The sequence below is a fragment of the Nelumbo lutea genome, chromosome 6 (assembly GCF_056320005.1).
Source record: "Nelumbo lutea isolate HS-2025 chromosome 6, American lotus-T2T, whole genome shotgun sequence".
Lineage (NCBI taxonomy): Eukaryota > Viridiplantae > Streptophyta > Magnoliopsida > Proteales > Nelumbonaceae > Nelumbo > Nelumbo lutea.
In genome coordinates this window covers 67,878,014-67,889,217 of record NC_142689.1, presented here as the reverse complement: position 1 = coordinate 67,889,217, position 11,204 = coordinate 67,878,014, and the positions used below count along the sequence as shown (strand labels likewise).

Below are 11,204 nucleotides of genomic sequence, written 5' to 3'. Positions count from 1 at the left end.
CAAGTTGGTTGAGTTCATCAGTTTGATGAACAACCGTAGCTAAAATTAATTATTATTTTGTATTATAAAAATTATTAAAAATAGTATATAAAATATAAATAATTATTTAAAATTTTAAAAATATAAAATAATTATATACTCTTATGAATTTCTATTATTTAGTTTTCATTTAACAAATCTCGTAGATCGTACAAGTCCCCGCTAGTATAAGCATATAATTAAAACTCGTTATCGTAGAGATCTGTAATGTTATGTTTTTAGTGAAGACATTACCTTGACAGTGAAGTATGAAGTTAGGTGTAGAGGATCAACACAAGATTAAGCATCCACATTACAGCTCTTTAGGATGTAAACATATCGAAGAAAGACAACCTGCCCTTGGGCTGCAGCTTATGATTTCTTACGGTCTTAGAAAAAGCTCCATTAGGACCAAGTAGACCCGAGAATGTTGTGGCAATGTTGATAGTAATCTGACTTTTATGCGGGGACATGACAAATTTTTAATAAAACAAAAATGTTTCACCAACAAAAGGCCATGCAATTTGTGTCAAGTGGGACCACCCTATTTGTGTCAAATGGAACCACCTGACAGGGTATAATTAAGAAAACACAGTATGTTTATAGAGACTGGATATGCTCTCAAAGAATGTTCTTCCCACCAACCAAACACAGTACATCGCAGCCATGCGTTGAGAATATCTCCCATAAATGACAATATACAAGAGATCTGGAATCATACTTTAATTGTGTAGCAAAATCACAGCGTATATTTTATATATTTAAGTAAGTAATCCTTATTTATAAATATATATATATATATATATATATATATATATATAAAATAATCATTTTATTAACTACAAAGACAACGAAATAAGTAGAGTTCAGCCAATCGTTCTTACTTTTTTTGTCAGCGCCAATCATTCGAATCCAAACAAATAAAACCCCCTCTGGAAACTTTGCACATTGAGCTCTTTTATGAGAAGTTTCATTTAAACTTATAGGGTTCTAAGATATAAACCAGATGACCACCCAAATTACTACAAAACATCATATTGTTTGTCGGACAATATGATGAATTTATGATACTCCCAATCTTCTAGGCTTCAACTGCAGCCCCATGTGTTTACTTGATACTTGGTAAGTTGGGAAACGGTTTTGCCTTCCTTGCAGAAAGTAGATACACATGCTTCTCAATTCGATACCATTAAAGGCATTGCAGTTGCGGAGGCATTCTAAGAACAGGCACTTTTGAAACATAACCCCTTTTTTTTTCAGTGTGAACGTTTAGAAATTAGAACCCACTTTGTCCCTTGTTTCCATTTGTACTGAAACATAGAATCACGATTCATTATTCATGACTGAAATCCCTCCATGAACTTATATTTACTCTAAATACAAAAAAAGAACCACAAAAAGAAAGTCAAGCCGCAGAGAATGCTCAAGAATTCAAACTTTACAGAACAATTTTGGGTCGCCTTTCAGGGACCAAACTTTCCTAGGTTTTACATGGACAATGGCAGAAGCATTCTTCGCTTCTTTTTCCTGGCTAGTCTTACTTGCTTAGTTATTTTCATGCACACAAACAACAGCATTGCAACGCAAATCAAGCTAAAAGCAACTCTGACGTGCCTAAAATACAAAGAAACTGCGGAAAAAACCAACAAAGCAAGAACGACGAGTTCCCATATCACCCAGATCACAACATCCACCCTGTGTCCAACAAAAGCAAAACCACAATGTAAGCGTCATAAATATTAATTCAGAGATAATATAGCAAGTCTCTACACTACCTTTCCCTATCATTATTTCAAACCAAACAGTCTTAAAAACATTATTATGCTATGGAAAAATTTTATGCATAAAAAATTAAAAACAGATACAGATGAATTCTTTATAAGTTGAAATCAAGATACATAAAAACTTTAATTCCAGCATTGAGAATGAACACCTCAGCGGCTCACGAGCTTGCAAAGTAGGCACTTAAGATGAATTAATGTAAGACGTGGTTGTATGATTGTCCTGATTTATCTCTGAAATTGTATGTAAAGAGATGGATAATGTAAATGTTTATGTTGATTGAATGGAATTAACCTAAGGGCTGTTCAAAACAAAAATATTGAAGATGGAGACACCTGCTTATGATGATCTAGCATGTTTACCACATTGGACCATGAAACTGCTTAGTTTACATGGTTATGAACTTATGATGAGATGAAAAATGTCCTAAAGATGAATTAAAAGAAGAGAAGAATAAAGTATAATCCACAGCAGTTGTTAGTTCCCTTACAAAAAACATTTGAGGTCCTCCATTTAGCTAATGTCAAGTTGCTCAAACCTTCCAAAATTTGATATTCTAGCTAGAGCTAATAGATCCCTGGTTCATGGTGATCTAGGATGTTTTACTACATTGGATAAAGAAACTGCTCAAATTCCAAGCAATGATACAATAAAATTTCTAAAGAGATGGAAATCAAATTACGGATAAACCAGGTCCTTAATATTTCATATCCTATGATTATACATTTTCTTTTCAAATTTGAACTCAAATTATTAGGACTTCAATCACCACTGCACCATAACATAATTGACTCCAAGGTACATCCCTCAAAATGCTAATAGTGAAAGCAAAAACAACAATACAGACTAGAAAATGTGTGGAAACAACATCAAAAGGTCAGGATGGCTACACCAAAGATGAGCCACATGCACAAAAAAATAACTTTCTTAAGAGACCTTAATATCATTTTTTAGCTTTTCCATTTACACAAGAAATGAGTGGAGAATGATGCGAAAAAATATCAAAAGAAAGTAATTTGGCTAATCAATGTCATCTTCTCCTACCTTAGCCACTTCAAGTTCAAGATAGAACAAGAAGAGAATGAGATTCATGTTACAGAAGGAGATCAAGTTGGAATACCCACAAGTTAAAAGAACATCTTGTTACAATAGAGACTAGCCCATGTCTCTCTTTCATTTAAATGATATCTTGACAAGGAGTTCCACCTTATCTATTGAATCTTGAATTAGTACTTAAATGAGATGGGTTCAAAAGGCATTCAGAGCACTTAACATGTTCTGAAACTCTTCTTTTAGAATATCAAACAATACATTGGAAATCAGAAATTATAAGCGAATATAGAGAAAATGCAGGTCAATCTACATTAAAATTCAAATTGAGACTTTTGCATTGCTTATCAAGCACCTAATTAAAGATTTTTTTCTGTTTTCTCCCCTCCATCAGGTCTTCCTTTAAGAAACCTACACTTTTATAATTCATACATGGAAGTATTCAACCCACTAAGTTTCCATTTAGGCCCATTCGTTTTTCGAATGGTTAAAGGGGGTGGGGGGGTGGGGGGAGGAGGAGGGTGAGGAGGAAGTCGATTAATGGGATTGTGGTTCCCATTTACTGCTTTTCCCATGTTTATTTTGCACATTCATGTATGACCCATGAAAAAACATCTCCCAGGTGGGTAAGTAATTTTCCCACCTAGGGGAAAGGCTGACAAGACATGTTGGGACAATTTTGCCCATTCTAACAATGACCTTTTATAGATAAAAGAGTCATTCTATAATTTACTTGAGAATAAAAAAACACAGGTAATGCCCCTGATTTGAAGTTTACAGTACAAAGGACCTAGGTTCTTGCACAATGCCCCTTCAAAATGTAACAAAAGTTCAGACAAGCTCACCCAAGTTGCATCCCTAGTCCATGTAATTGCAGTGCAAATTCTTGTTGGCTTTTGCTTCAGGTTTCGCTTTGATTTGTTTGCTTAGGAGCAAAATGAAAAGTACAATGATGTGGTCTCTCCACTTAATAGTGCAAAAAATGGAGCCTTGCTACAAAAAAAAAAAATGCCTGCAAATCAGAAGTTCAGAACCAGGTGCAAATTTTGCACCAGGTCTGGACTTATGACTTAGTTTGGAAAGAGTACAAATACAAATATGTACAGTTCAAATAGATACAAAATAATACAAAATATAAGGTTTTGCACTCTACATATTTGTATTTGTACTCCTTCCAAACTGAGCCTATAGTACAAAACAAGTGGAGCCTTAAGTGAAAATAGGAAGGTAACATGAAACATTCTCCCACTTGTTCACTGGCAACCACCTGGGTTCAACATTTGCTTTTAAGAACAAGAAAAAAAGAGGACCAGGTGCTAAGGAAAATATTGACAAATCGCAATAGAAGTCATGACTGTTCATTCATACAGTGCTTTTAGGGATGTGCCCAAATCTTTGTATTTTGCTTATGATACAATCTTTACACAGAATCTTTTGAACAGATTTTGGGCAAGGAACTAATCCTCTAATCCCATTCTATAGCTACTCATTGTACATGGGTCTTCCATGATACACTTGTATGTTATGGAACTTTTGGCATTTCGCTACATGGCAACCAAGAGGGAAGGGGAACCCGAGAGCTCATTTTTTTGGAAGCCAGTTTAGGAGAGGTTTGCCAAAAAACTAGCCCTTTGGAAAAGAAACTATATCTCTCTAGGAGGAAGAATCACCCTGGTTAGAACCACCCTAGGAAATCTACCCATTTATTTCTTATCCACTTTTTCATGTACCAGCAAGAATCTCAAGACTGATAGAAAAATATATGAGGGATTTCTTGTGGAAACTGGGGGACAAAAAGAAGGATCATCTGGTTAAATGGGAATAGGTCTACAAGCCAAAGGAATTTGGGGGTTTAGGGTTGGGAAATATTGTTCTCAGAAATACTGCTCTCCTAGATAAATGGTTATGGAGGTTCCCATTTGAAAGAGACAGATTATGGCACAAAGTTATAGCAAGTATCCATGGTTAGGAAAGTAATGGATGAGATGCTAAACTCAATGCTCATTCAACTTCAGCTTCCCCTTGGAAAGAAATTCATAAGGTTTACCCTTTTTTCCTTAGCTCTACTCATTTTGATTTGGGAAGGGGTGATAAAATTCGGTTCTGGGAAGACCTTTGGGTAGGGGAATCTCCTTTGAGAGACTATTGCCCTGACCTTTTTTCCCTCTCTAACTTTAAAGATGCACTTATGTCCTTTTTGGGCACTCCCTCTCCCTCGGGCATCAACTAGGACTTGGGTTTTAGAAGAGCCTTAAGGGAAAACAAGTGTGCCTCTCTAGTTAACCATCTTAACATCTTGGAGACTTTAGTGTTTTAAAAGCACGAGGTGCAAAAAAAGCGCAAGGGCCATTTTGTGCTCAACTTCAGTGTTTTAACCCCATATTTACTCATGTTACTCAATCATACATTCTAATAAAAGATATTTTAAAAGACACTTAAAGTTATAAAACTTTTTTTTATAGGGATTAAGAACTTATGACCCTGATATGGACTTGTTTAGGCTTACCTCAAGGGGCTTGGTCGGGGATTCGAGAACAGAGCCCGCGGCACAGATTTAATATAAAAAATGCACAGATTTTCAAAAAGCACACGTCTGGGCTGAAGCACAAGGTGCACCAGACACACGCCTAGGCACACCAAGCATGTGCCTTTTGAAAATGTTGTGTCTGGGCCTAAGCAAGGCACATACCCTAAAATGTGCCTTGCATGTGTGCCTAGGTACACCTCAGGCGTGCCATTTAAATTACCATAAGACTTCTATTTTAGACCTTCTATCAAAAGATTCTAGAATCTGGGTTCCCTCACCGAGTGGACTCTTCACTTGTTCCTCATTTTTCAAACCTTTAACCTTGTCTGCTTCACAGTGAAAGAAGTGTGGTCTAAGCTTATTCCACCAAAGGTTCAAGCTTTCTGCTGAAATCAAGTGTGGTCTACGCTTATTCCACCAAAGGTTCAAGCTTTCTGCTGGAATCTTTCCTTGGAAAGGTTAACACTTGTGAAGTGCTACAAAAAACAAGGCATTTTTGTTGCCTCTCTCCTCATATGTGATTGTTGTGTAGGAAAAGTAGAGATACCCTACCCCACCTATTAATCTCATGTTTCTTCGTTGCTCTTATATGGAAGTTTTTTGTGATCTTTTCGATTGTAGACGGATCCCTACCTAAGAGGTGGCAGACATTTTTAGGCCTAACTTCCCAAGGAAATCAAAGAAAAGAGGAAGGTTGATGTGGAGAGTTACTAAGGTTGCTACTATTTGGGTGGTTTGGGAAGAAAGGAATAACAAAACTTTTAATGGCAAAAGTAGAATCATGGAGGAGGTAGTTGAGACAATAAAAGTGAAGGTAGCATTTTGGATTAAAAATATGGAGTGCTTTCAGAGTTTCATAGTGACTATATTCTAAGGGCTTGGTAGGAGATAGCATAATCCTCTAGAGACAAAGACAGAATTAAAACGGAATGGAAACCCCCACAAGTAGTAAAGTTAAGCTGAATTTTGATGGAAGCTCTTTGGGTAATCCTGATATGGCAGGTATTGGTGTGGCAATCAGAAATTCGAAGGGCAGAATTATTGGCTCCACAAGGTCTCAGGTTAGCTAGGCAACCATTGGTGTGGCTAACTCCATAGAAGCTGAACTATTGGCTCTACAAGGTCTCAGGTTAGCTAAGCAATTGGGCCTCAGTCAAGTGGAGGTGGAAGGGAACTCAAAAGTAATAATCTCTTGGGCAAGAAGTAACAAACATATTCCATGGACTCTCAAGAACGCTTACAGGGAAATAGAAAGGACTGCAAGAGAGCTTGATACTGAATTCAAATGGGTTAGAAGGAGTGTAAATGGGCTGATGTTATGGTCATCAAATTGTTTTGGGCATCTTTGTAATATAGTATTGGTTTTAGAGCTGATGTTATGGTCATCAAATTAAACTTGATGTTTCTCACATATTATTAATATAATCAACATTTTCATTGATAAAAATGATATAATTATAAATGAACATATTTGTGTGAATCTAAAAGTAAACCCAGGTATATGATAGTACACTAGGATGGTTTGGTTATGTGCATGGAAGACAATCTAGAAGGATCTAGAAGAACCATGCAATGAGAAAAAGAAAATTGTCAGATAAAAGTGATCCCTCAAGAGTCCATAGAGTGCCAATGCTTGACACATGCCTGACACAAACACTTCATTTATTCAGGAGATCCGTGCAACAAAGATGCCACTGAATAAAGTGAAATGGTAGAAAGGAATTAACGTAACCAACCCCATTATGGTCAGATTTATTATGGTCAGGATAAAGCTTTGTTAAGTTGATTTGAATTGAATATACGACACATGCAGTAGTGTTCCATATTCCAACCTCTGCAGTTCAATACGTAACATAGCACTTTCAAATGCCCATGAGACCATGACTGATTTAACAATCTCTTCCAAATTATTCAAGTGAATCAATTAACGATGGTCAAATATCTCAATCAAACTTTCCTCAACTTCACCTTCCAACCTCCACACTGACCACCTAACTAATCCATGTTTCACATTCTCTTCCATATGCAAATATCCTGCGAGGTTAGGGTTTCTACTCTGATTTGTGGAAATTAATGCTCGAATATACTTCTATATTTTGATACAGAAAAGTCACTCACGAGTGTTCTATATCTAATGGAAAGAGAAAACATCTTCCTAAACACCAGGCGGTATCTTCCCTTAGGTGGAATGCATAATTCAGATTCAGACTTTCTTTAACAAACTCCCTTAAGTCCATTGTTTGACAGACAAGATGTTAAACAGAACAAGAGCAGCGATAAATCAAACAACAACCAACCCAAGAGATAATTTGACAGAACATTGGCAAGGATAACTTGAAATTACACCCACAACTTTCAACATATTAGATTTTCCAAACCAGGAGATGAGATGGGTGAAAATTATTTATGCGTTATTCAACATACTTTCATGTTTTCATTTTCTTTTAATTTGTTCCTTTTTCCCGTTCTTTTTCGGAATTCATTTCAAGCTAAATGAAACGCTTCCAATTCGATGGAAATTAAAACAAAAAAAAAAAAAAAAATCAAATCTAGCGGATCTGAAATTTTTACTGTTGCTTCTGCAGAACCCACTAAAAACAGAAAAAAAATATCACAACAAAGTTAAACGCACATAAACCCTAGAAGATCCATCAAATGACAACAATATAAAATTTCAGAAACGAAGAGTTCTGGAATTAAGAAAATACAACAGAAGCGAGAAAAACGAAACCCTGATATTGAGAACTTCAACTTTATTTTAAAAACGAAGAGTTACCTGGAATTCGAACTAAGATTCGCGGTGGAGGAGAAAAAAGAAATAGAAGCCCAATCGTGTTTCGACCGAATCTGGTACTCCCTGAGCTGTTCCTCTAGATTCGAACGCGTGATCATGGCTTCCTCTCTCTCTCTCTCTCTGTCCACGTAGAAATCGAACAGGAATTTTTCTGTATCAGAGGCCTGAGGTCATAGTAACAAAGGGTTTCTGCCTTGCTGGTAGGATCGAAGAAAAAAGAGAAGTCAGGAGGGAGAAGTTGGAGAAGGGAGGGGGAACAAGAGAAGCATCAAATGATCTCTCTCTCTCCTCTCGTTCTTCTCTCACTCTTCTCTCTCCCTGGAATTTTGAACTTAAATAGTGAGGTTGTGAAGAGTTGCGTGGAATCTCTTGTTAGTAATTAGAAGCTTTACGATGCCTTGGACGAAGCCGGATTCAGCCAGTGCAAGCTCCATTCGAAAGGTTGTAAAGGCTGTTCGAACGAGACCGGATCTGTTCCTCACACAGGGCGCCTCATTCGCGCCTTAGATGCACATCGTACTATTCATTGCGAACATCTTTCGTAATTATAAGTTATTAGATGTTCCCAATGCACCGTGGAACGGTGTTCCACCGTTCCTGTTGTAAGGAGTAGATCCCGTTCCTGTTGGAACGGTGTTCGACATCATCTATCAAACTCACATGAAATTTATAGAATATATAAAAGGCATTTTACAACGTCAATTGTTTTTATTGTCGATGCTATACAATCTGGATATTTTATGCATAGAACACCATAGCTGTAAATTGAGAATATCTCTCCATGAATGATATAGCATGAAAACACGGGAATGTTTTCAATGTGCTACTGTAGTGATGTGTGGTAGGGTTCTTGTGAATAGAAGATCTGAACACACTGCCTTATTGGTTTTAAAAACAAATCAAAATCATTTTATTTGGAAACAAATTATTTCTTAAAATAAAAACAAAGAAAATTTGTTCTTGATTGTGTATATATTTTTCATTCTTTTATGCGTCAAATATGTACTTTTCAAATTGAAATCAAAAATACGCTTTTACATTTATAGTTTTGAAACATATTTTCATATTGTTATTTAAAATCATGTTCCATAAATCATATAATTTTTACACCTCAACATTCTTCTTTCTAATTACAACCTTATCTAATTTAGGGGTATTCATAGGTCAGTTTGGTTCAATGTAGGCTTTGGCCAATCAAATAGACTTGATCAGGTTGAGGAATTAGACATCCAAAAGACCAAAACCAACTGATCACTGGTGAAAACTGGTCAATTTGAGTTGTATTAGTTTGGATCAATTTAGCGGTTTGGTCAATTAGTTCAAAATATTTAAATTTAAAAAATTAAATTTAAATTAAAAATTGCAACAATATTATTAAAAAATAAAATTTAAAAATATACATTTACAATATAAAACATTTTAAACTAGGAAATATAAGAATTTTTCCACTTTTTCATATTAAAAAATTTAAATTTAAAATATAAAATACTAATGTATAATCTATGGTTAAATTGGATCAGTTTTAGATAATTTACACATGGCCAAACCGAAATTGACTCAACAAAAAATAGTTGGTTTTGTTTATTTGCTTGTTTTCCTCTGAACTGATGAAACTGATCTAATTTAGTAATTCACTAGTTGGATAAAAATAAGAAAATGAAATCTACCTTTCCCGTCATTTCCTCATTTTGGAATTTTTTTGGTTAAAACTCATTTTGGAATTCTACTCTTAAGATTTACCAACGAAAAAAAATTGAATAGAAGTATATCCAAATTTGTTTCAATAAGATATCCATGATATTTGAATCCGATGGATAATTACGATTCACGTTTGATCCAATAAATTATCGGATATTCAATTCAAAACCGAACAATATAAATGATGTTGCTCTCATCATCTAAGATTGTAAGATTGTTCCGCTGTGATGGTGGCAAGAAACTTATAGAAGGGAGAAGATTGAGAGAGCCAAAGAGTGAGCAAGACAAAGGGAAGTGACTGGTTTTCTCCCTCTAGCTCAATGGGTAGAGAGGGAGTGGGAGAGGGTTTTTCTTTTCTTTTGTCTTTTTTCTTTCTTTTTTTTTTCTTTTTTGATATTTTAACATAACCCCAGCTAATATGCCAATCAAGCCACCACTCAGTTGTCTTATTTTATTATTTAATACATGGGAAATCTTGTCCCAAAAGAATTTTCTTTCCCCCACTCACTGGTATCGATATTACTAATCGAGTGGGACATAAAGTTTCATAAAAAAACGAGATACAAAATGAATTGATTTGGGTCAATCCAAAGCCAATCTGATTATTAAATGAATCCTATATTTAGGGTCTGCTTGGTTCGAGGGAATAGGACTCTGGAATCAGAATTGGAATGGGTCATTCTGTTTCCTTGATGTTTGGTTGACCGGAATGGGAATGAGCTCTCGACCCCCTCCTCCGGAATGCGATTCTCATTCCGCTATTTAGTTTCCGTTTTTCTTTTTAGACAAAAACCCCCTCCAATCCAACCTACAATTGAGTTGTTATGGAAAAGGAAGAATCCTTTCGACCTCCATACTATTCCTTGTCGTTGCCACCTCCTCCTCTTTCCTCCAAATCAGCTACCACTTTTCTTGTTGTTTGTGTCGTCTACTCAAGCTTTTGCTTCTACTTCTGATCTGCTCCCTCTGCAACTGCAACTCATTTGCTCGAGCTTTTCTTGCTAATTGCGTCGTCTGCCGGAGCTTTTGCTTCTGCTCCCTCTGCAACTGTAACTCATCTGTTCGAGTTTTCTTGTTGTTTGTTTCGTCTCCCTGGCCATTCCAAACAGATGCAATGCAGCACAGGTATCAGAAGAAACGTATATATATAGAGAGAGAGAGAGCTGTGTACGATGAGTGTGCTTTATATGTCAATGTGTGCACGAAGAAAAGCTCACTCTTCTAAGAAGGCTACTCTATGCTCTTCTAAAAGAAGGCTACTCTATTCTCCTGGGTTTTTCATTCGTACGTGATAGCGTCTCTCCCTTCATTACTTCAGTATCCACCTGCCCTTTC

At 36.1% G+C, this 11,204-nt stretch overlaps 1 protein-coding gene across 1 annotated transcript; it reads right to left on the bottom strand.

Moving 5' to 3' along the window:
- Positions 1 to 1,322: 1,322 nt before the first annotated feature.
- LOC148849417 (uncharacterized) lies at positions 1,323 to 8,687 on the bottom strand. Its single transcript, XM_088950656.1, has 2 exons — positions 8,154 to 8,687; positions 1,323 to 1,713 (listed from the first exon to the last, which is right to left on the bottom strand). The coding sequence occupies exons 1-2, from the start codon at positions 8,267 to 8,269 to the stop codon at positions 1,506 to 1,508; spliced, it is 324 nt and encodes a 107-aa protein (XP_088806782.1). The 5' UTR covers positions 8,270 to 8,687; the 3' UTR covers positions 1,323 to 1,505.
- Positions 8,688 to 11,204: the final 2,517 nt, after the last annotated feature.